Here is a 26,382-nt window from a genome sequence, read left to right as displayed (position 1 = left end):
TCAGGCTACAGGACGATATAGATGGGTTGGTCAGAATGGCAGAACAGTGGCAAATGGAATTTAACCCTGAAAAGTGTGAGGTGATGCATTTTGGATGGACTAACAAGGCAAGGGAATACACAATGAATGGTAAGACCCTAGGAAAGACAGAGGATCAGAGGGACCTTGGTGTGCATGTACATAGATCCTCGAAGGCAGCAGAACAGGTGGATAAGGTGGTTAAAAAGGCATATGGGATACTTACCTTCATTAGCCGAGGCATAGAATATAAGAGCAGGGAGGTTATGATGGAGCTGTACAAAATGCTGGTAAGGCCACAGCTGGAGTATTGTGTGCAGTTCTGGTCACCACACTATAGGAAGGATGTGATTGCTTTGGAGAGGGTGCAGAGGAGATTTACCAGGATGTTACCTGGGCTGGAGCGCTTCAGCTATGAAGAAAGACTGGACAGGCTGGGGTTGTTTTCCTTGTAGCAGAGAAGGCTGAGGGGGGACCTGATTGAGGTGTACAAAATTATGAGGGGCATAGATAGGGTAGATAGAAAGGAACTTTTCCCCTTAGTAGAGGGGTCAATAACAAGGGGGCATAGATTCAAGGTAAGGGGCAGGAGGTTTAGAGGGGATTTGAGGAAAAACTTTTTCACCCAGAGGGTGGTTGGAATCTGGAACTCACTGCCTGAAAGGGTGGTAGAGGCAGGAACCCTCACAACATTCAAGAAGCATTTGGATGAGCACTTGAAATGCCATAGCATACAAGGCTATGGACCAAATGCTGGAAAATGGGATTAGATTAGGCAGGGCTTGATGGCCGGCGCGGACATGATGGGCCGAAGGGCCTCTTTCTGTGCTGTATAACTCTATGACTATGACACTCACCTGAACACTGGACATCTCGAATCCTCGAAGCCCTTCATCCTGACGGCCCGCCTCGCTAACTTGGCGTGGTTTGGAGCCGTCGGGAATCCCACATTTCACCAATGAAAATAGGGATTAGGCTAAAAACTGCCTGTTAACTACCTGTTAACAGGCAGTTAATTGGCACTAATCCCCTTCCCGCCTCGGGGAGGCGGGTCCCAGTGCGGGTCGGGTACCCGCCTCCTTTGAAACTGGCATGGAGGCGGGTTGGGGGTGGGATGGGTTCGTGCCCCCCCGATTTCGGGATTTTAACCCCCCACACGCCTCCAATCCCGCCTCCATGGCTCAATGAAAATCCTGCCCATTGTGTCCTCCTCACAACTTGCTTTCCCATCTATCTTTGTATCATCAGTAAATTTGGCAACAATACACTCGGTCCCTTCATCCAAGTCATTAATATAGATTTTAAATAGTTGAGGCCCCAGCACTGGTCCTTGTGGCACCCCACTAGTTACAGTTTGCCAACCTGAAAAAGACCCATTATGCCGACTCTCTGCTTTCTGTTAGTTAGCCAATCCTCTATCCATGCTAATATATTACCCCCAACACCGTGAGCTCTTATCTTGTGCAGTGACCTTTTATGTGGCACCTTATCAAATGCCTTCTGGAAATCCAAATACACTACATCTTCTGGTTCCCCTTTATCCACCCTGCTCGTTACATCCTCAAAGAACTCTAGTAAATTTGTCAAACACGATTTCCCTTTCATAAAACCAGGTTGACTCTGCTTGATTATATTATGATTTTCTAAATGTCCTGCTACTACTTCCTTAATAATGGATTCCAGCATTTTCCCAATGACAGATGTTAGGCCAATTGGCCTATAGTTTCCTGCTTTCTATCTCCCTCCTTTCTTGAACAGGGGCATTACATTTGCAGTTTTCTAATCCGCTGGGACCTTTCCAAAATCCAGGGAATTTTGGTAGATTACAACCAATGCATCCACTGATGATCTTCGGATGATGTTGCCAAGGAGTAGCATGCAGATGAGGAAGAGAACGGAGGCATGGATACGTGCTTGGAGGACTCTAAAGGTAACTTGCAGGGGCAGGATGTGAAGCCATTGCTGGAGATGCTCTGACTACAATTGGATATATGAAAGTGGAACTAATCAAGAGCTGAGAAGTGTTGGAGGATGATGGTGTGGTTGACCATCTCAAAGGATGCAGAAAGCTTGAGAAGGATGGGGAAAGGATAGTGCACCATGGTCAAAGTCCCAGATGATGATTTTTGTGACTTTGATTAGGGCTGTTTCAGTGCTGTGGCAGGTGTGGTAACATAAGAACATAAGAAATAGGAGCAGGAATAGGCCACTTGGCCCCTCGAGCCTGCTCCGCCATTCAGTAAGATCATGGCTGATCTTGGGCTCAAAGCCACTTCCCTGCCCGCACCCCATAACCCATCACTCCCTTATCTTGCAAAAATCTGTCTATCTCCACCTTAAATGTATTTAATGACCCAGCCTCCACAGCTCTCTGAGGCAGAGAATTCCACAGGTTTATGACCCTCTGAGAGAAGAAATTCCTCCTCATCTCAGTTCTAAAAGGGCGACCCTTTATTCTGAAAATATGCCCCCGAGTTCTAGATTTTTCCATAAGGGGAAACATCCTCTCTGCATCTACCTTATATGTTTCAATAAGATCACCTCTCATTCTTCTAAATTCCAATGAGTATAGGCCCAACCTGCTCAACCTTTCTTCATAAGTCAACCCCCTCATCTCTGGAATTAACCTAGTGAATCGTCTCTGAACTGCCTCCAATGCAAGTATATCCTTTCTTAAATAAGGAGACCAAAACTGTACGCAGTACTCAAGGTGTGGTCTCACCAATACCTTGTACAGTTGTAGCAGGACTTCCCTGCTTTTATACTCCAACCCCCTTGCAATAAAGGCCAACATTCCATTTGCCTTTTTGATTACTTGCTGTACCTGCATGCTAACTTTTTGTGTTTCATGCACAAGGACCCCCAGGTCCCTCTGAACTGTAGCATTTTGTAATCTCTCTCCATTTAAATAATAATTTGCTTTTTTATTTTTCCTGACAAAGTGGATAACCTTGCACTTTCCCACATTATACTCCATTTGCCAAATGTTTGCCCACTCACTTAACCTGTCTATATCGCTTTGCAAATTCTTTGAGTCCTCTGCACAACTTGCTTTCCCACCCATCTTTGTATCATCTGCAAACTTGGCTACATTACACTTGGTCCCTTCATCCAAGTCATTAATGTAGATTGTAAATGGTTGAGGCCCCAGCACCGATCCCTGTGGCACCCCACTAGTTACCGTCTGCCATCTGGAAGATGACTCATTTATCCCGAATCTGCTTTCTGTTAGTTAGCCAATTCTCTATCCATGCTAATATATTACCCTCGACTCCGTGAGCTCTTACATTATACAGTAACTTTTTATGTGGCACCTTTCTGGAAATCCAAATACACCACATCTACTGGCTCACCCTTATCCACCCTGCTCGTTACATCCTCAAAGAACTCCAGCAAATTTGTTAAACATGATTTCCCTTTCATAAAACCATGCTGACTCTGCTTGACTGCATTATGATTTTCCAAATGCCCTGCTACTGCTTCCTTAATGAAGGACTCCAGCATTTTCCCAACGACAGATGTTAGGCTGACTGGTCTATAGTTTCTTGCTTTCTGTCTCCCTCCTTTCTTAAATAGGGGTGTTACATTAGCGGTTTTCCAATCTGCTGGGACCCCTCCAGAGTCCAGGGAATTTTGGTATATTGCAACCAAAGCATCCACTATCTCTGCAGCCACTTCTTTTAAGACCCTGGGATGCAGGCCATCTGGTCCAGGGGACTTGTCATCCTTTAGTTCCATTATTTTACTAAGTACCTTTTCCTTAGTGATAGTGATTGTCTTTAGTTCCCCCCTCCCTGTGGCCCCTTGATTATCCATTATTGGGATGTTGTTAGTGTCTTCTACCGTGAAGAAAGATACAAAATATTTGTTCAGAGTCTCTGCCATTTCCCCGTTCTCCATTATTAATTCCCCACTCTCATCCTCTAAGGAACCAACATTTACTTCAGCTACTCTCTTCCTTTTTATATACCTGTAGAAGCTTTTACCATCTGTTTTAATATTTCTTGCCAGTTTACTCTCATAATTCACCTTCTCTCTCTTTATTTTTTTTTAGTCATCCTTTGCTGGTTTTTAAAAATTTCCCAATCCTCTGGTCTCCCACTAATCTTGGCAACATTGTATGCCTGGAACTCCTGGTTTTGGGAGTCCCCACGCCAATCCTTTCATATGCCTCTGACTTTGGGTGGGTGGAGGCTCTGCTCATTAAAGGGGCCCATGGCACCTGATGTAACTGGATGTGGCCTAATTTGTGACACTTCTGCCACACTCCTGCCTGCATTATGCCGGGTGTTTGCTGGAAGGGCAATGGATTTTTGGCTTCAATTGAATTAGAGTTTTATTTTTTCCTATTGAGAAACTGAGGTGAAGGCCAAAAGGCAATAGTGCAGAGCACCACCAAAACCGGAAAGAGGGGAAGAGAAAATAAAGTAAACTAACAACTAATGGTTACATAATTCCAATTTGGGGTTTTAAAGGATTGTAAAGAGTAGGAGGATGCCACCATCTCAACCTCACTCTGTGCACAGATGGTATAAACCGCCAAATCCCCAACACTCACCCACCAACTATGCCCAACTACTAAAAGTCACATCCACATCTCACGCCTTGCATATAATAACAGCTATTCAACTATGGTAGACACATCTGCCAAACACATGACTGCACTCTCACTCACACGCTGTCCTTTTTCTTGTAGGCCAAGCTTGCTCATAACAGGAGGGAGCAGCAATGCACGGGAGGAGGTCAGGCAGAGCTGCACCCTCTCACACAGCTGGAGGAGTGAGTGCGCAGCATCATCACGGCCCAGGTCGTGGGTGCTGTGGCAGTCGGAGAGGTCGACCCACTTGTGGACAACAACGGTATGTTCATCACCGCTCCCTCTTCTCTCATACCACTTCCCCCTCACAACACAAGCGCTTCCCACTTTCCATCTAAGTATACCGTCTCCATTCCTTGCTTCCTTCCTGCCCCCTCCTCTGACATTAAACCCACTCTTGTGCCTTAATGCTTTCAGATAATCATCCACCATCTGACCAGTCTGTCCCTCAGCCTCCCAGTGGCAGCGACACGGGAGAGGAGGAGGAACACCAAGCCGGAGCCTCACTGCCTGTGTCTCCTGAGGGTGAGACATCCGATAATGGGGCTACCCAGTCACTGGAGGGAGCAGAGGAAATGGCTCTGATGTGGGTGAAGTTCCGGGACCCAGCGGGCTGCAGCAATGCCATGGGGAAAGGGAAGCTCAAGGGCCATCTCCCTGGAGGGTGAGTGTGCGCATGAGTTCTGCTGCACAGGACTCAGATGAGGACCTCACTGTCGAGGTGATGACCACACAGGCGATGAGCATGCATACTGAGCTCATGGGTGCAATGGCAATGGTGCCCGAGAGCATGGATACACTGGCTAGGAGTGTGGAGAAGACCGCCTCCAGCATTGCTCTCATCTCTGCGCAAACCATCGAGCCCATCCTTGGCACTTTGCAGAAAATGGTTGACTCGTGGAGAAACCGTGGGGACCCAGACCTCATGCCGCGTGTCATGGGTGAGGTGGCAGCAGCTATTGCAGCACAGGCTGAGGCAACGCAACGGCTTAGTGTTGCAATGGAGTCAGTGGTTGGTGGCATCCAATCTCAGACTGCTCTGATGCAGTCTCTGATTGATGCCACGCAAGTGTTGACTGCTGTCATCATGGCTGGGTCGCTCATTGTCCACCGGGGATCTCATGATGCCGCAGCAGGCCAGCAATCTGTGCTGAAGCAGATTGCTCCGGATGCTGAGGTTCTGCCCCGGGGGAGTGGCAGTGCGTCGGTCGAGCAGGCAGCTGTTGTCCTCTCTCAGGATGATAGCATTCCTGCTCCCACCACTGCCACTCCGCCATTGCACTTGCCACAGCCTGTAACCCAGCCATCCCAGACTGCTGCCGTCCATGCAGATTTGGTGCAGTCTGCAGCCGGGCATTCCAGGCCCAGAGCTGGTCGAGGGAGTCCTGCAAGGCCATCTGGCTCCCAGACTCAGCAGTCTTCCACCAACCTTGCTGCATCCACTGGGGCCACATTACGGAGGAGCAGTAGGGTTGGGAGGGGGAATTGCAAAGGGGAGGGAAATCATTGAGGAAGGCCCAGTAAATAAAATGCTAATAGCAAATGGGGGGAGTTGTGTACAAAAGTTGATGTGTTTGTAAATATATTGTTCAGTTTGGTAAGAAATAGTTCCGCTTGCTAAGAACCAGTAGTGTTTGTTCATAAATTGTTGTGTTTGTTTATTATTGGTTGTGTTTGATGAGAGAGTTGTGCAGAATAATAAATGTTTATTTCAACGTGGCAAATTTTGTGATGTTTCTCATTTGAGCTTTGCCTGGTCATAGGGGCTGCGAGCTGGCTGTAATGATGTGGTTGTTCTGTACAAATGCCTTGTGCTATCTCATTTATTAGAAGCGCTGTGTAATGAGGCGTTCACGAACAGCCCTTGCAGAAGCAACATTGAGTGGTTCCCTCCTAAGTTGGTGCTGCTCCTCCTCCTCTTCATCCTCCTCCTCCGCCTCCTCCTCCTCCTCTCCCTCTTCCTCCTCCTGAGATGGTCCACCAATCCCTGGTGGCAATGGCTGAGCCCTCAGAATTGCGAGGTTGTGCAACATGCAGCACACAACAATGAGAAAGAAGACTCGATCAAGGGTTTACTGCAGGGCTCCTCCAGAGTGGTCAAGGCAGCGGAACCATTGCTATGGCTCTCATTGTATGCGTGCTGAGCAGAAGTGTTGCGGAGGCGTGTCATCAGCCAGGTGGCGAGTGGATAACCCTTGTCTCTGAGCAGCCAGCTGCGAGCGTCATGTGGTGGGTGGAACAGGTCTGGGACGCCAGTCTGTTACAGAATGAATGCACGGTGGCTGCTGCCAGGATAGCAAGCATTGACGGCGAGGGTGCGCTGTCTGTGGTCGCACACCAACTGCACGTTCAGAGAGTGGTAGCCTTTGCGGTTGTGGAACACCTCTGCGTTGTGATGAGGTGCCCGCAATGCCACATGGGTGCAGTCAATGGCACCTTGAACCATGGGGAAGCCCGCTATCCTTGCGAGGCCACATGTGCATTCATGCTGTTTGTCTCTGGTCATGGGGAATCATATGCGGAACCAGATGTACTCCCTTCTCCTTCTGAGCGGAGCATGTGTCACCTCCTGGATGCAGCAATGGACGGCGAACTGTGAAATGTTTGCAATATCGCCTGTTGAAGTCTGGAAGGAGCCGATGGCGTAGAAATTGAGAGCGACTGTGACCTTCACTGCCACCGACAGAGACGTCCTGGTCTTGAGCTGAGGCTGGAGCTCTGGCTGCAGGAGGTGGCAGAGCTCTGTGACGACCTCCTTGCTCAAGCGGAGCCTTCTAAGGCACTGCTCCTCTGAGAGATGAATTTAGGAGAACTGCTCCCGGAATACCGCGGTCTCCTATTGAGAGCCCTGTTGGCCCTTCTCCCTCTGGCCACGTTTTCCAATCTTTCTCTCTGCCTCCACTGCCTCTGACGGTGAAGCTGGAGGCCGAGATCCCGTGCCAGTAGAGCCCCCATTAAGTGTTGAAAATGTTGCAGTACCAAAAGTAAGACAAATTAACCTGATAAATTTTTGTCAGGAGCAAAACTCCTTCAAGTAGAAAACCTCAAATGGGTCAAAGCGCCTGTCTGCTTCTGTCAAAGTGACAAGGCAACATCGCTTGCTGACAAAAAAAACAGGAAGTTCACGCCTTTGAAAGCCGATAAATCCCCAGGGCCTGATAATCTGCATCCCAGAGTACTAAAAGAGGTAGCCATGGAAATAGTGGATGCATTGGTTGTCATCTTCCAAAATTCTATAGATTATGGAACAGTTCCTGCAGATTGGAGGGTGGCAAATGTAACCCCACTATGCAGACCGGTTAGCCTTACATCAGTGGTAGGGAAAATGCTAGAGTCTATTATAAAGGATGTGATAACAGGACACTTGGAAAACATCAACAGGATTAGACAAAGTCAACATGGATTTATGAAGGGGAAACCTACTGGAGTTTTTTGAGGATGTAACTGGTAGAATAGATAAGGGAGAACCAGTGGCTGTGGTGTATTTGGATTTTCAGAAGGCCTTTGATAAAGTCCCACATAAGAGGTTAGTGTGCAAAATTAAAGCATATGGGATTGGGGGTAATATACTGGCATGGATTGAAAATTGGCTAACAGACAGGAAACAGAGAGTAGGAATAAATGGGTCTTTTTTGGGGTGGCAGGTGGTGACTAGTGGGGTACCGCAGGGATCAGAGCTTGGGCCCCAGCTATTCACAATATATATCAATGATTTGGATGAGGGAACCAAATGTAATATTTCCAAGTTTGCTGACGACACAAAACTAGGTGGGATTGTGAGTTGTGAGGAGGATGCAAAGAGGCTTCAAGGCAATTTAGACAAGTTGAGTGAGTGGGCAAATACATGGCAGATGCAGCATAATGTGGATAAATGTGAAGTTATCCACTTCGGTAGGAAAAACAGAAAGGCAGAGTATTATTTAAATGGTGATAGATTGGGACATGTTGATGTACAAAGGAACCTGGGTGTCCTTGTACACCAGTCACTGAAAGCAAACATGCAGGTGCAGCAAGCAGTTAGGAAGGCAAATGGTATGTTGGCCTTCATTGCAAGAGGATTTGAGTACCGGAGCAAGGATGTCTTACTACAGTCATACAGGGCCTTGGTGAGACCACACCTGGAGTACTGTGTGCAGTTTTGATCTCCTTACCTAAGAGAGGATATACTTGCCATAGAGGGAGTGCAGCAAAGGTTCACCAGACTGATTCCTGGAATGGCAGGACTGTCGTATGAGGAGAGATTGGGTCGACTAGGCCTGTATTCACTCGAGTTTAGAAGAATGAGAGGGGATCTCATTGAAACGTATAAAATTCTGACATGGCTAGACAGACTGATGCAGGGAGGATGCTTCCCCTGGCTGGGGGGGTCTAGAATGAGGGGTCACAGTCTCAGGATATGGGGTAGGACATTTAGGACTGAGATGAGGAGAAATTTCTTCACTCAGAGGGTGGTGAACCTGTGGAATTCTCAACCACAGAAGGCTGTGGAGGCCAAGTCACTGAATATATTTAAGAAGGAGATAGATAGATTTCTAGTCACAAAAGACATCAAGGGGTATGGGGAGAGAGCGGGAATATGGTATTGAGATAGAGGATCAGCCATGATCATATTGAATGGTGGAGCAGGCTCAAAGGGCCAAATGGCCTACTCCTGCTCCTATTTTTCTATGTTTCGTCTATGTTTCTAAATAGCGCTCCTGCAGCTCCCACCCGACTGCAAACTGCCTCCTCTACCTGTCGTTTCTAACTGCCGGCGCGGAGGCAGGGGGTGAAAATGAATTTCCGGTCTAGGGCGCTACCGGAGCGATGCACGCTTGGATGATGTCATGATCTCTGGGCGCAGGAGATCATGGCGGTAGTGGTTTGCACCATCACAAACCTCCAGGTGAATTTCACCGGCGGCGCTAACATCACCCCACCCGGGCGGTAAGTTGTTAGCGTCCCATTAGCGCTAACGGAGGTGCTAACCAACCAAATTTCTCCCCCAAAGTCTCTACTATTAGTGGTAAAATATTGAGCTGGATTGAGAACTGGCTGGCAGGAAGTAAGCAAAAAGTAGTTACAGATGGATTTGGATCTTTTTGGAGACCGGTCACGAGTGGTGTCCCACAGGGATCGGTGTTGGGACAATTGCTCTTTATTATTTTTATTAATGCTGTGCTCGTTGACCTATAGTGGCTTCTGGTCTAGCAATGCTTCAATTTTAAAATTTTCATCCTTGTTTTCAAATCCTCTCCCTTCCCTATCTCTGTAACCTCCTCTAGTCCTACAACGCTCTGAGATCTCTGCGCACCTTCAATTCTGGCCTCGTGCACATCCCCAATTCTAATCACTCCACCATTGGCGGCTGTGCTTTCAGCTGCCTAGACTCTAAGCTTTGGAATTCCCTCTCTCAATGTCTCTGGCTCTCTACCTCTCTCTCCTCCTTTAAGACACTCCTTACAACTCGCCTCTTTGGCTAAGGTTTTGGTCATCTGCCTTAATATCTCCTTACGTGTCGGTGTCAAATTTTGATTGATAACTGTTCCTGTGTAGCACCTTAGGACATTTTACTACATTTAAGACACTACATAAATGCAAGCTTTTGTTTGTTTGTTGTTGAGTGGGGTAGATACGAAGTGAGGTGCTCCAGGGTTCAGTGTTGGAACTTCTGCTGTATCTAATTTATAGCAGTGACTTGGATTCAGAAACCCAATGCAAATTGGCAAATTTGCAGATGATACCAATCTAGGAGAGGCAGTGGAACAGGAGGAGGCAGCTCAAAAATTTCAAAACAGGCTGATCAAAATATGTAAGTGGGCAGTTGAAATTTTGTGCATATAAGTGTAAAGTGTCACATATAGGTAAAACAAAATGGATGACACACATACTCTGTGAATGGTTTTGAAATAGCTGAGGATGACATTGAAAGCAACCTAGGAGTCTTGGTAGACTTGATGTTCAGCATGTCCAAGTAATAGAAAGCAGCAATCCACAACACCAATAGAAGGTTGAAATATTCAGTTTTGGTCACTGAGATAACAGGGAGATATTCAAGTGCTGGAGACCCTGTAGAGAAGGGTCATGAGGTTGATTTCAAGTTTCAATGGTCTGAGCTGTGAGGAAAGATTGGAGACACTATGGGGAAAAAATTGGGTCGCGCCCCCTTTGGTGCACTAACTTTGCCAGGGTCTTACTTTGAGCACCCCAAAAATTTAGCGCCCCGAAATTGAATGGTAGCACCCCAAGCAGGAGGCGGGGTGCTACTGGAAGCACCCCCCTCCCTCTTGGGGCACTCCCATTGAATATCGCGGCACTACGTGCAGCAGCACCACGCGAGTCGGCATGTAGCACCGCAGTACTACAGGCCTCCCTCTCCTGGTTAAAGGGGAGGGGCCTAGCGCAGCACCCACCGGGGCCCTGCTGGATCACCGGGGTGCAGGGTGCTGGCAAAAGAGCCCGGCACTCAAGAGGAGTGCTGGGCTGACCGATCGCGGCCGGCACCCCGCAGGAGGAGGTGAGGGGGGCAGGTGCTGGTAGACAGCCCAAAAAAAAACCAGCCGCCCGGCACCAGCCCTTTAATTTGCGCCACCCCGGCCGCAAACACGGCACCCTGACCCTGAATTTCGCTGGAGGTGTTAATGGCGCTGTGCCCTGCGCTAGGTGCTTTGCACCTGCTAACGGGAGGCGCAAAGCAACTGAACTTTTCCCCCATGGCCTTTTCAGCCTTGAAAGGAGGTCATCTTATAGAGGTATATAAGATTGATAACAGTACAGAAAAAGTATATCTGGAAAATTACTTTAAACTAAAGTGGGACAAGGAGACACGGGTTCAACCTGTGAAAAGGCAAATTTAGGATTGACATTAAGAAGCTTGTTTTCACAAAGCAAATGATCAACATATGGAATCTACTCCCAAATACAGAAACAGAGGTGAATACCTTGGAAACATGTAAGAAACAATTGGATACTGCAGTGGGGGTGTTGTAGGGACTTCTGGTTGGATGAACTAAAGAAAGAAAGACTTGCATTTATATAGCGTCTTTCATGACATCTGGATATGCCAAAGTACTTTACAGCCAATTAAGTACTTTTTGGACTTGTAGTACTTGTAGGAAACACGACAGCTAATTCATGCACAGCAAGGACCCACAAACAGCAATGTGATAATAACCAGATAATCTTTTATTGATGTTGGTTGAGGGACATATGCTGGCTAGGACACTGGGAGAACTCCCCTACTCTTCTTCGAAAAGTGCCATGGGATCGTTTATGTCCACTCAAAAAGGCAACTGGTGCATTGTTTTAATGCCTCAACCGAAAGACGGTACCTCCAACAGTACAGCACTCTCTCAGTACTGCACTGAAGTGTCAACCTAGATTATGTGCTCAAGTCTCTGGAGTGGGGCTTGAGAGTGCTACCTACTGAGTCGCGGTTGACAAGGTGGGCTGAATGGCTTTCTTCATTCATGATAACCTTGTGATCTTGTAATCATCCAAACTTTTGGCATGAAAAAAGCTTCCCAGAGACAGTGGAGTTATGGTGATGATGTGAGCACTGCATTTGAGGTAAGAGCTAACAATACCAAGAAGGTGAATAGATGAATGAGGACTAAGGTTGGAGCCAATCAAACTTAATGGCACTTTATTTTCTAAGAATTATACTGTTATTTTTCATATCCCATGTGAAAGTAAATATTCAGATTGTATTTTTAGAATATGCTTGAGCCACTTGCGTTCCTTGGCAACATTGCAGGAAGGCAATGTTTCTCCTCATTACTATCAATTTAGGATGCTTTTAGTTGCAATGCTCACATCAAAACTACACACTAAACCCTTTATCCAAATTTTCCTCACACTTAAATTATTTTCATGAGTTAATTTGCATAGACAGAAAATGTAATTTCCAAATATGTTTTGCTTCCTTCTTCAGTCTTTTAATCATTTATTACCAACTATTGTACGAATCTATTTATTCTCACCTCAGACAAATGGCTCCTTTGTGAAAGATTCTCAGCCTGGTTAACTGGAGAACTAAGAGGTCTCCCAACTTGACTGGTAGGCGTTACCAATCTATTCTTTGGATTGCTGAAGTTGTCTTCTTTACTCCCAGGGCTGTTAGAAATTGCACTTCGAAATAATTGACTGTTGAGTGTTGCAGGCCTACTTCCTTGAGCTGATGATGTTCGAGGCCTGTTGTACTGGCTGTTGGGAGTCTCTGGCCTACTTTCTTGGTTACTGGAGCTCTGTGGTAATTTACTTCCTTGGATCTGAAGTGGAATTTCTTTCCCAATAAGACTTGGTGGTGTTTGAGGTCTAGAATTTTGGCCCAGCAATGTCTGCGACAGACTGCCATGGTAACTTGACATGTTTAATCTACTTTGGATATTGGAACTCCTTTGCATTTCAGGTTCAATTGTTAATACTTTTGCAGCAAGATCCTTGTCAAGTTCTGCAATAAGAAGTTTTGTTTACTTTAATCATAGCACCAGACACCAGTACAGTAAAATGAACATTTCAAGAGTAACACAATGTGATAAAAACCTTTCTAATTAAAACTGGCTGCAATGGGAGAAGAACAGAGAAAAGAGACAGACAGAAAGAATGACACAGGAAGAAAAAGACATTTAGAAAAAAATTGTCCCTGAGGAATGCCATGGGAGATTAACTAGTGCTTCTTTAAAAAAAATGGCTGGTCCTGGAAGTACAGAAGCCCTTGGAGCTGCTGGCATCATAAGATATTTTCTTAATAGACCACTGTTTTTCTTGCCTATTATTGTTACTTTTTAAAATATGTGAAATTGAGAGGTGAATAAGAGGTGTTCCCTCCATCAATCTCTTAACTAACCTATTCTGCCTGCATGGACAAGGAATAGTTATCAATGTATGTTGATTGAAAAATAGGGTTATCTGGCCATATAAGGTGGCAACAATGCCGGTCACTTCAAGCTCCATTTCCAAATCACTGAAAAGAACTGTGACTTCCTTTTTTTTCTATCAAGTGAGTATGGAGCCCTAGCAAAACTTCTTGGCATGTACAATTCAATCAAATTAAAAACATATCACTGAAATAACTGGATTAATAAATGTATCTGCCCTGATAATGTTTGTCAGTATTTACTGTTTACACCAAAATACGCAAAAGGAAAAAAAATCAAAAGAACATTAAAGTTAATTATGATTTGTCCCATTTGAAAAGGGCTACCAATACTGGAATTCCCTGTTTAACAGAGAACTTGATGCCGGATGGAGTGCAGTGCTAGTGTGAGATAGGACATCCATATTAATAGTCAGAGTGCCATGTGCATCTGTGCTTCTCAAACTCTGGAATAAGTCATTTGATTGAATAGCACATGCCTGAGGTACATTAATCATTTCATGTGCACCGCATTTCCTTTCGCTGATTTATTAGTTGGCAGCGTCGCCTCTAGATTACAACAGCTGAAGAAAGGGCCTAAAGCCACAGTTAATAAAAAAAGAATTAATACACATCTATGAACTCGGACATTTTACCTCAGGGTAGATTTGATTCTCTTCAAAATCAGTACAATTTTGAAGTATAAAATTTAAGAAATTGGGAAATTGTGCGCCGGGTTAAATCATTTTAAGAAATGCCCCAAGCTGCTCAGTTTCTTCTTCTGGAAGAAGAGGTGAGCACGATGTACAGTAAATACTTTCCCGCACATCACTTGTCCATGCTTGCCCAAAGAAATAAAATAAACATTACTTAAGAATCCTTGAATTCCTGTGTGGAACCCTTGAAATTCTCCAATTTATTAGGTAAAGAGCATTTCAACAGACACAGTTAGGGACAGGTTTCTCACTGGAATTTTCAGTGAATTACCCCCTGCCCCAGAGGATACAGCCAGCTGCTGACGGGATTGCGTGGCCCTGTATGAACCCTGCCGCTTTACCAACACCATCAGCGAAATCCCCCAATTTTAGCATTTGGCAGAGACACAATTCCCCAATTCTGACCGGAGTTGATATTTTGCCCCAACTGACATCAGTGATGCTGCACTGACTGGCCCAGAACCCCAAACCAACACCTCCAGCAGGCATGGCACCCAAATTGACAATCCATCAAAGGCTGTGCAAACTCTAAGATCTGGTCAGTTGTCTTTGCTGCCCCTTGTCCAGGAATGAGTGACCCAGCTCCTCAAACTGACACCCAAAGTTCAACCAGAGCTGCAAACTCCCAAACTCCATCAAGCTATCCGAAGGTGACATGCCAACTGAAGCTGACCCCACACCCCGAGGAGGCAAAGCGCTACAGGATGACAGAGTACTCCAGAATGGCACTCATTGCCAAACCAAGGATTCACAACTTGCTCTTCCAGCACCACTGCAAACTAACTAGTCCCGCAAAACATAGAAGTTATTCCAATGCTCCAAGACCTATGGTGTGGTCCATCAGCCAAGATGAATTGAGTACACGAAACCTCCGAGGTTAGACAAGGCATCCAGCGATAGAAAACAATATGCTTCATCAAAGGGCATTAAGAAAGCGGGCATCAGCAGCAGCCATCAGAGCAACACCTTCGCCTTTGATACCCTCGCCCCACTAAAACATTTCCCTCTACTATTCCATTATTCTCAGTGAACTGGAACAGGACCAACATCCTTGCGGGGAGGTTTGCTAGTGCTGTTGGGAGGGGGGTTTAAACTAACTTGGCAGGGGGATAGGATACGGAGTGGTGCTATAGTAGGGGGTGATGCACAGCCAAATATAGAGGAAAAAACAAGTCAGCCTGGAAGGCAGAGCAAATATGTAATGGCACAAGGGAGTATGGCAAGGCTGGATGGCATTTATTTTAATGCAAGAAGTCTTGCGAGTAAGGCAGATGAATTGAAGGTGTTGATGAACACATGGGAGTATGATATTGTTGCTATCACAGAGACATGGTTGAGGGAGGGGCAGGACTGGCAGCTCAATATTCCGGGATATAGAATCTTCAGGCGAGACAGAGGGGGTGTAAAAGAGGAGGGGGTGTCGCAATATTAATCAAGGAGTCAATTACTGCTGTAAGGAGGGATGATATCTTAGCAGGTTCCTCTAATGAGGCCATATGAGTAGAACTTAAAAACAAAAAGGGGCAAGCACTTTGCTGGGAGTGTACTATAGGCCCCTAAACAGTCAGGGGGGAGATAGGGGAACAGATATGTAGGCAAATCTCAGTGAAGTGTAGAAATAATAGGGTAATAATAGTATGGGATTTCAACTTCCCCAATATTAACTGGGATAGTCAGAGTGTGAAAGGCTTAGATGGTGCGGAATTCTTAAAGTGCACCCAGGAGAGCTTTTTGAGCCAGCGTGCAGAAAGTCCTACAAGAGAGGAGGCGGTACTGGACCTAATTCTAGGGAATGTAGCCAGGCAAGTGGTAGAAGTGTCAGTAGGAGAGCATTTTGGTGACAGTGACCATAATTCGGTGAGATTTAAGGTAGTCATGGAAAAGGACAAAGATGGACTGGAAATAAAGGTTCTAAATTGGGGGAAGGCCGATTTTAATATGATAAGGTAGGATCTAGCCAAAGTGGACTGGGATCAGCTACTTGTAGGAAAATCCACATCAGAGCAGGGGGAGTCTTTCAGAAAGGAAATAGAGAGAGTACAACACCAACATGTTCCCGTAAAGGTCAAGGGTGAGACCAACAAGCCCAGGGAACCCTGGATGTCAAGGGATATACAAAAATGGATTAGGAAAAAAAGGGAGGCTTTTGGCAGATACAAAGGACTAAAAACAGTGGAAGCCTTAGAGGAGCATAGAAAGTGCAGGGGAGTACTTAAAAAAGAAATGAGAGCGAAGAGGGGGCAAAATAAAGGAAAATCCCAAGGTGTTTTATAAGTACGTTAAGGGCAAGAGGATAACCAGGGAAAGAGTAGGGCCCATTAGGGACCAAAGTGGCAATCTGTGTGTAGCGCCGCAAGATGTGGGTGAGGTTTTAAATGAATATTTTGCATCTGTGTTCACTATGGAGACAGACGATGTAGGCATAGAAATCAGGCAGGGGGCTTGTGATATACTTCCACAAATTAGTATTGAGAGGGAGGAGGTACTAGTGGTTTTAGCGGTCTTATAAGTGGATAAATCCCCAGGCCCAGATGAGATGTATCCCAGGCTGCTGTGTGAGGCAAGGGAGGAGATTGCAGGGGCTCTGACACAAATTTTCAGATCCTCTATGGCCACAGGGGAGGTGCCAGAGGACTGGAGGACAGCTAACGTAGTACCATTATTCAAGAAGGGTAGTAGGGATAAACAGGGAATTATAGGCCAGTGAGCCTAACATCAGTGGTAGGGAAATTATTGGAAAAAATTCTGAGGGACAGAATTAGTCTCCACTTGGAGAGGCAAGGATTAATCAAGGATAGTCAGCATAGCTTTGTCAGGGGGAGATCATGTCTAACCAATTTGATTGAATTTTTCAAGGGGGTGACTAGGTGCGTGGATGAGGATAGTGCAGTTGATGTAGTCTACATGGACTTCAGTAAGGTTTTTGACAAAGTCCCGCATGGGAGACTGGTCAAGAAGGTAAGAGCCCATGGGATCCAAGGCAATTTGGCAATTTGGATTCAAAATTGACTTAGTGGCAGGAGGCAGAGGGTGATGGTTGAAGGTTGTTTTTGTGACTGGAAGCCTGTGTCCAGTGGTGTCCTGGAATCGGTGCTGGGTCCTTTGCTATTTGTAGTGTACATTAATGATTTAGATATGAATGTAGGAGGTATGATCAGTAAGTTCGCAGATGAAATGAAAATTGGTGGAGTGGTAAATAGCGAGGAGGGAAGCCTCAGGCTACACGACGATATAGACGGGTTGGTCAGATGAGCAGAACAGTGGCAAATGGAATTTAACCCTGAAAAGTGTGAGGTGATGCATTTTGGGAGGACTAACCAGGCAAGGGAATACACAATTAATGGTAGGACCCTAGGAAGGACAGAGGATCAGAGGGACCTTGGTGTGCATGTACATAGATCCCTGAAGGCAGCAGAACAGGTAGATAAGGTGGTTAAAAAGGCATATGGGATACTTACCTTCATTAGCCGAGGCATAGAATATAAGAGCAGGGAGGTTATGATGGAGCTGTACAAAAAGCTAGTTAGGCCACAGCTGGAATACTGTGTGCAGTTCTGGTCACCACACTATAGGGAGGATGTGATTGGATAGGGTGCAGAGGAGATTCACCAGGATGTTACCTGGGCTGGAGCGCTTCAGCTATGAAGAGAGACTAGACAGGCTGGGGTTGTTTTCCTTAGAGCAGAGAAGGCTGAGGGGGGACCTGATTGAGGCGTACAAAATTATGAGGGGCATAGATAGGGTAGAGAGAAAGGAACTTTTCCCTTCAGTAGAGGGGTCAATAACCAGGGGGCATAGTTTCAAGGTAAGGGGCAGGAGGTTTAGAGGGGATTTGAGGAAAAACTTTTTCACCCAGAGGGTGGTTGGAATCTGGAACTCACTGCCTGAAAGGGTGGTAGAGGCAGGAACCCTCACAACATTCAAGAAGCATTTAGATGAGCACTTGAAACGCCATAGCATACAAGGCTACAGACCAAGTGCTGGAAAATGGGATTAGAATAGATAGGGCTTGATGGCCGGTGCGGGCACGATGGGCCGAAGGGCCTCTTTCTGTGCTGTATAACTCTATGGCCTAGAAATTTGGTGGGCTGCGCCACCAGTTAGCACCTAAAGAGGGCACTCAGTGGCTTTAGTGCCACTGGCCGCGCCTCCCGCGATATTTAGCTGGGGCGCTAATGGCGGCGTTAACCTGTTGCGCTGCACCGCCTCCGATGACGTAATCGGTGTGCACAGCGCCCCGCTACAACCGTGATCTCGATATTTGGCAGCGACCGCCTCTGTAGCGCCGTTCGCAAATGGCGCCCTGTTCACGGGGCCTTCCTGTGGTGGCAGTAGCGCAAATTAAGGTGGAGGTGCGGGGCGGCCGTTTTTTCCGGCGGTCGCTTGCCAGCACCTCCGTCCCCGGCCTCCTGATCGCCCCCCGCGGCATTGCCGGCTGTTTTCTGGGAGCCCGGCACTTCTCCTCAGTGCCGGGCTCTTTTGCCGGCACTCGCGATCTCTGATCGCGCTGGTGCAGGCCCCTCCCCCTTAAGAATGGGAGGAAGGCCTGCAGTACCAAAGCGTGCCATGCCGCAGCGTGCGGCGCTGCGGCACGTTGCGCTGTGATATTCAGTTTCAGCGCCCTAAGAGGGACGCGGAGTGCCTCGAGCCTCGCCCAGTGTCCCTCTTGGGGCACTCAAGCTGAATTTCAGGCGGTCGCAACTGCTCCAAACGCTGCGCTAAATCCGGCGCCCAGGCGAGCTTGGCGCCCCGTTAGCGGCTCCACCCAATTTCTCCCCCTATGACTCTATGCGTAGTTAATCTCAGTAGTGATATTAATGTCAGTCGTTAGTGGGTTCCTAGTAGTTACCTGAGATGGTGCTGTGCTTCATGTGGTCTCATAGTGCTACAATTGATTGTCTGATTAAGTACTTTCATTTTATAATTGCAGTGTTAGTGAACTCAGGCGGCACTAACCCACATAGTATACTATATTATGCTGAATTAATCTTGATGATGTTGAGATACCGCGGCAAACGTGGGAGTCGAGACAGAGCTATTGAAAACACAACTGCTTTATTCTGACCACATGGCAAACAGGAACTAGAAAAGCCCGCACATCCACTTAAATACTTCCCAGACAGGAAGTGCTCCCGGCAGCCTGTCCCTGCGGGAAACAAGTTGCTGGAGGAAAGGGCCCCCGGCTGGAGGCTTCTGCTTAGACTGTCTGTGCCGCCGTGAGCGGATTATGTCCAGTGGTGGCGTGTCGCCACAGAGCTCCCCCCAGAATCCGCTTAGGAGGAGTGGACGAGTCGTGACAGTGGTCTAATGGTTCTGCCGCAGCGGCTCTGAGTGGTCGCCGGTCTGGTTGGTTGGGTCGGGCGGTTCGCCGCCGGCTGTGCTGGCTTGCCGGGGGGATGGCCTCTGGCTGGAGGCTGGGCCACGGGGACCTGTTCCCCTGGTTCTGTGTGTGCTGGTTTGAGCTGGTCGATGGAGACTGTCTCGACCCTGTCGCCGAGTCGCAGCTTGAATACCTTGTCCCCGGTTTGTAGTACCTCGTACGGACCGTCGTACGGGGGTCGCAGGGGCCCGCGGTGCGCGTCGTGTCGCACGAAGACGAAGCGCGCCTGCTGTAAATTTGGCGGGACGTGAGGTGCGAGTTCGCCGTGTCGGTTGACCGGGAGTGGGGCGAACTGCTGAGCGGAAGAGAAAGAGTCGAGCCGCTGCTGTTCGGCCGACCAAGACTTGGTAGGCTCCGGAAGGAATTCGCCTGGGACACGCAGCGGTTGTCCGTAGACTAACTCCGCTGCCGAGGACTGGAGGTCTTCCTTGACCGCGGTGCGTAGGCCGAGTAGCACCCACGGTAGGCAGTCAGTCCAGGTACTGTCCTGCAGGCCGGCGCGGAGTGAGGCCTTGAGTGACCTGTGGAAGCGTTCACAAAGTCCGTTGGCCTGCGGGTGGTACGCCGTGGTGCGGTGGAGCGTCACCCCGAGGTTGCGTGCTGTGGCCGTCCAGAGTTTGGAGGTGAACTGGGCGCCTCTGTCGGAGGTTATGTCGGCCGGTACACCGAACCTCGCAACCCAGGTGTTAACGAACGCCCTGGCGATGTCGGCTGTGGTGGTGGAGGTCAGCGGCACTGCCTCAGGCCAGCGTGTGTAGCGGTCGACCATCGTGAAGAGATAAGTTTGGCCTTGCGATGGCGGCAGGGGACCGACGATGTCGACGTGTACGTGGTCGAAGCGGCGGCTGGGTACCTCGAAGTCGCCCAGGGGTGCTTTGGTGTGCAGCTGTACCTTAGCCCGTTGGCAGGCGAGGCAGGAGGTGGCCCAAGTCCGAACATCTCTGCTAAGGCCGCGCCAGACGAAGCGCTTGGAGAGGAGTTTGACGGATGCGCGGGAACCCGGGTGAGAGAGCCCGTGGAGCGCGTCGAAGACGCGGCGGCGCCAGGTCTCAGGGACGACCGGCCTGGGTTGGCCGAGTGAGACGTCGCACGTGACTGCCGTGGCTTCGGGCCCGTGTGCGACCTTGGCTAGGCATAGCCCTGGCAGGCTGGTAGCCGCCGAGAGGAGGTCTGGGTCCGTGAGCTGGGCCGCTGCTAGTTGTGCGTAGTCGACCGCGAGGTGATTCGCACAGACGGCGGGATGGGAAAGGCAGTCGGCGACCACGTTGTCTCTACCGGAGACGTGCTGAATGTCCGTAGTAAACTCGGAGACGGCCGCGAGCTGGCGTTGCTGCCTAGCGGACCAGGGTTCGGTGTGCTTGGCCATCGCGTATGTGAGTGGCTTGTGGTCCACATACGCGGTGAAGGGGCGGCCTTCCAGGAGGAACCTGAAATGGCGGACCGACAGGTGGAGTGCGAGAAGCTCGCGGTCGAAAGTGGAGTATTTGACCTCCGGGGGGCGCAGTTGGCGGCTGTAGAAGGCAAGTGGCTGCCACGCGCCATTGACCCACTGCTCGAACACGGCCCCGACCGCGTGGTCGGAGGCATCGGTGGTGAGCGCGACCCGGGCATCGGCCCTCGGGTGCGCAAGCAGAGTGGCGTCGGCGAGCGCGTTTTTGGTGGCGTCGAAGGCAGCTGCCGTGTCAGTGGTCCAGGCTACGTCCATCTTGCCGGATTTTCCTCGGAGGGAGTCGTATAGGGGCTTCATAAGGGCTGCGGCTCTGGGGATGAACCTGTTGTAGAAGTTCACCATCCCGAGGAACTCCTGGAGGCCCTTGATGGTTGTGGGGCGGGGGAATTGCTGGACGGCCTGCACCTTGTTGGGCAGGGGGACGGCCCCAGCAGGGGTGATGTGGTGACCGAGAAAATCGACCTCGGTTAGGCCGAATTGGCACTTCGCCGGGCTGAGGATGAGCCCGTGTTGGGCTAGGCGCCCGAACAGGATGCGAAGGTGTTCGAGGTGTTCCTGTTTGGAGGAGCTGGCCACGAGAATGTCGTCTAGATAGACGAATAGGAAGTTCAGGTCCCGGAGGACTGAGTCCATAAGGCGCTGGAAAGCCTGTGCTGCATTCTTGAGGCCGAAGGGCATCCTCAGGAACTCGAACAGGCCGAATGGGGTGATGACGGCCGTTTTGGGGATGTCCGCGGGGTGTACGGGGACTTGGTGGTAACCGCGCACCAGGTCGACTTTGGAAAAGACGGTTCGTCCGGCCAGTCGGGCCGAGAAGTCCTGGATGTGTGGCACTGGGTACCGATCGGGGGTGGTGGCGTCGTTGAGGCGGCGGTAGCCCCCGCAAGGGCGCCAGCCTCCGCCGGGCTTGGGGGCGATGTGGAGGGGCGAGGCCCAAGGGCTGCTGGAGCGGCGGATGATGCCGAGTTGTTCCATGTTGGTAAACTCGGCCCGCGCGATTTCCAGCTTGGCCGGGTTGAGTCTGCGGGCGTGGGCAGAAACTGGGGGGCCGGTGGTGGGGATATAGTGTTCCATACCGTGCTTGGCGGCTTTGGCCGAAAAGGTCGGGTTAGTGAGGGCGGGAAACTCAGCTAGGAGTGCCGAGTAGTCGTCCGTGGCTCTGGCGAGGCAGTAGGTCGTCGGGCCGGCCGAACGGGCCGGGGTAAAGGCGCCGGGGATGGGGGCCATCGTGTTGATGTCGACGAGGCGGTGCCTCGGAATGTCGACAAGGAGGCCGTGGGCGCGTAGGAAGTCGGCGCCAATGAGTGGGCAGAGGACCTTGGCTGTCAGGAACTCCCAGCGGTAGCGGCGGCCCGCGAGGTCGAGCGTGACCATGCGGGTGCCATATGTGCGGATTTCAGAGCCGTTGGCTGCAGCCAGTGTGATACCCCGTGTGCCGCGTTGGATCTCGAGGGCGGAGGCGGGGGTGATGCTGTGCTGGGCCCCTGTGTCGCACAGAAATCGGCGGTTGGTTCTGTCGTCAGTGACGTACAGTAGGGGCTCCTTCTGCCCCGCGGCCATCGCGGGGGCCGGTGCGGGGGGGGGTTTGAAGGAACACGGTGGCGTGCAGCGTTGAGCCCTAGCGCCAAAACGGGTGTGGTAGTAGCAGTGACCCGGAGTGGTAGGGCGGTCGGGCCTAGCGGCCCGGGAAGACCGCGTGGTCGTTGCCGTGAGGTCGGGCGCGACGTCACGAGCGGCCTGTGCAGAGAGCAGCCGGTCGGCCTTTTCGGCTATCTCATTCAGGTCCGTGGAGTCAGACTCCACAAGGAGCGGGCGGATGCTGGCGGGGAGCTGCCGAATGAAAAGCGTGCGAAAAAGGGCGCCGGGATTTTTGTCGTCGGAGAGGGACAGCATGTGGGAAAGCAGGTCTGATGGTGAAGCGTCACCAAGGCCGGGGAGGTCCAGGAGTTGGCAGTGGCGCTGGTAAGAGGACGTTTGAAATTTTTTAAGTAGCGCAGCCTTCAGATGCTCGTACTTGCCCTCCGTTGGTGGATTCTGCAGCGCTGCCCAAACCTTGGGGACTGTAGCGTAGGTGAGCGCGGCGACGAGGTAGTCGTACTTCGTGGCGTCGACTGTAATGCCTTTCAGCCGGAATCTGGACTCAGCTTGAACGAACCAGGCTTCGGCGAGGTTCTCCCAAAAGTCAGGTAATTTAACCGTGACTACGTTTGTATCCGCCATGCTAGCTTAGGATTCGTCCTGAGCGTCGGGGTCACCAGTGTTGAGATACCGCGGCAAACGTGGGAGTCGAGACAGAGCTATTGAAAACACAACTGCTTTATTCTGACCACATGGCAAACAGGAACTAGAAAAGCCCGCACATCCACTTAAATACTTCCCAGACAGGAAGTGCTCCCGGCAGCCTGTCCCTGCGGGAAACAAGTTGCTGGAGGAAAGGGCCCCCGGCTGGGGGCTTCTGCTTAGACTGTCTGTGCCACCGTGAGCGGATTATGTCCAGTGGTGGCGTGTCGCCACAATGAATCCTTAAGGTTTTCACTCTGTGAAAGACCATGGGTATAGTCCGTTACATGCCGCATGTGGAATCCAGTGCACTTGGTGCGCTTTGCCAGCAACGCCCATATTCTGAGAACGAATAAAAATAATGAACATCTACAAAATTGATCTCGGACGCCTATGCGGTCAAACAATCTTTACGGAAGTGACTCTCATCTCAGTGAAGCTGCTGTCCCTCAGGGACCAGCTTCTGATTAGCATTCTCTTGCACTGTCAAGGGGAGCCAGGCCCAGGTCTGAAGCTCTCTCAGGTTCTGACATTGAAGGGGCCTTAGAGAAGTTGGTGCATTGTCACTATCATTGGAGAGAGCAATATATATGTTGCCACTCTTTGCAACCCACTGGTGGCTGGCACAGGCTCAGATGCACAACTGGTTGGTGTCATTACAGACCGAATAGTGCCAGTCAAGCCCTGTGAAAGTGTTGCTTTCAGGCTGACCTTCACAGAATCTACTGGATCAGTGGTAGCTGCCACTCCAGAAACCACCAATGTCATTAGAAACTCGGATTGTGTCTTGTTTCTGCAGAAATCTCTTGTCACTCTCCAGGGTGTTTTGCTTGTCACGAGAAACTTCCTGCAGTGTATTTCAGTGGACTCTTCCTAATCATCTCAACCACACGCAAGGAATTTGTCTCCAGTGACTCTATGTGAGATGTATGCTCCTGAATCATTGTTCTTTTGAAGACTTGGCCAGAGATTTAGGTGAAAAGGCTCTGCAGTTGAGGGTGGTAATTTCTCCCCAGCTCTCAGAAACAACAATCTCTCCCCTCTTAAGCTCCAAGATCCTCATGCTCGCTACTGCTTGGTGTTTCATATGGTGATAACCCTTCTGACTCACTAACTATTTCCCTCTGAGTGGGTGTAGCTGGGCTTGTGCTGAAACAGGCAAGATGCCATGATAGAATTGGGGAGGATAGGGGAAAATTTATGGATCTTCATGAGCCTGGATGTTCATCTGAGCACTGGCCTCTTTCTCTATGTCATCCCCTAGGATTTCAAAAACACACAAGTTTGTATATCTGTGTAAACATTTACATGACGCCTGGAACAAATAGTGGCTTAGTGCTTGGCCACTAATATACTTTGACAATCCACATAAAGCTGAAATGACTTGTGCTCCCCCTTGCCCTACTTGGAATAACCTGATCTTGGCACCTTGTCATCTACTTCACCGCCTCTTACAGCCTCTCCTGTTTGTGTTCCTACAAGCAGCAAAGCTTCCTCCTCATGCAGGCATAAAGTTTTCAAGATTGGTGATCCTCCTCCAGTAGCAGTTCTATTGTTATGCGCTACCTTTTTCCATTTAAACACCTCTTCTTCAAGACTAGAAGATCCCATTGTGGCAGGCAATATGAGTTCTCACAGTGGTCTGCAGTTAACATCTGCATTACTGTTTCCAGAAGTTCCAGGTGAATAAGTCAATTTTCCTGTCATCTAGGGAATGACACAGAGGGCATGAGACATAAGGAGATGAGTCATGCCTACGTCATTCCTACTATTGATCGTTACACAGTAACCCCCTGCTATACGTCCATGCCCCCTTGGAGAACAAGGTGCCAATTCTAAGATATAAATATGCAATGACCACTTGGGTGAGGGATTAGAGGCTGTTCAACACTTGTAGACAGTACTTCCAGCATGCAGTCAATGTCTTCAAGAAGGAAGGGGAGGAAATTTATGAGAAAAAGATGAAAAAAATAAACAAAGTTATTAGAAAGTCAGGATCACTAAAAGCTTTAGACAAGTATAAGAAATTACTTCTGCATACAAATAAAATACCATGATTAAATTGGTGCTATCAGTAATTGAAATTTTGATTAAGTTTTAATATTGTGTAATGGTATTCAGTGCTTTTGGCAGTGCAACATATTACTTACATCAATAATCCTGTATTTTTATTTCAACCTTCCATTATACCAGTAGGGTTAGTACACAATGGAAAGAAACTTCAATGGAAGAATTTACTGTTTATCAAACTAAAACAGTACAAAACACAGTGGAACAGATTTTCTTCTTACTTCAATTGGATGTAAAGGATTACCTATGTTTCGCACATAGAGGAAATTTGGGCAGGTAGAATTGCATGCACGTAACAGTGCACATTTGATTTTCCATCCTAAATTTCAGCAGGCCGTGGAAATGTACAACATTTTCCACCCAGAAGACTGTTGCCTTCCAATTTGCGCAGGGCCTGGGGTAAATGGAACCTCCACCCACCCTGAACATGGCCCCTGATGGCAGAGGAAGTGGGGCTGAGGGAAAGGATTTTACATGCCATGAATTTCCTTAGCCGTTGCTTCCCTATCGCCCAGTGACTTGGGATGAATCCAACGTGCATGTCAGCCAAGGTGGGGGGGGGTTGGGCGGGGGGCTTAGGTGGGGGGGGGTTAGTGGGTAGTAGGGCTTGACGGGGTTGAAATGAAACATTGGAAAGTTTTAGTCAGCCCTCTTAGAAAGGGGAACAATCAGTGATATGGTCTATGCTCTATGGGGGGGCCACCAGCAGCTCCCAAAGTGGCCAGCTGGTGCCACGTTTCCCACCTCCTCTGTAGTGGGAGCCCAACACCCTGGGGTGCGTGCCATCCCAATACATGGTAATGTACTGACCCCAACCGGATCCTGGCAGGGTCAGCAGCACCTGCCACCTCACTGACGCTGGAGTGGGCCCAACGATTCTCACGGCCAATATTTTTACAAATGGTAATAATCCTGCTTCTGTTTTTGCATAATTATCCAGAATTTATCATGTAAATTTTTCAGAATGATTAAAGTACACAGGTGAAGATTAATAGAATCTCACCAGCATATCCTATTGAAAGAACTAAATAGAGG

The 26,382-nt window shown here is 49.0% G+C and overlaps 1 protein-coding gene across 1 annotated transcript in view; it reads right to left on the bottom strand.

The window, feature by feature from the left end:
* Positions 1 to 26,382, bottom strand: part of c7h8orf34 (chromosome 7 C8orf34 homolog) — an 880,642-nt gene that overhangs the window by 129,427 nt on the left and 724,833 nt on the right. The window contains exon 12 of the mRNA XM_085993120.1: positions 12,577 to 13,046. Coding sequence (XP_085849246.1) covers positions 12,577 to 13,046 — 470 coding nt within the window. The remainder of the gene's footprint in view (positions 1 to 12,576; positions 13,047 to 26,382) is intronic.

This window comes from Somniosus microcephalus, chromosome 7 (genome assembly GCF_052327205.1).
Source record: "Somniosus microcephalus isolate GS21.2 chromosome 7, FLI_Smic_1.0, whole genome shotgun sequence".
Taxonomy (NCBI): domain Eukaryota; kingdom Metazoa; phylum Chordata; class Chondrichthyes; order Squaliformes; family Somniosidae; genus Somniosus; species Somniosus microcephalus.
The sequence above is the reverse complement of the archived record's forward strand: the minus strand, read 5'-3'. Positions and strand labels throughout refer to the sequence as shown.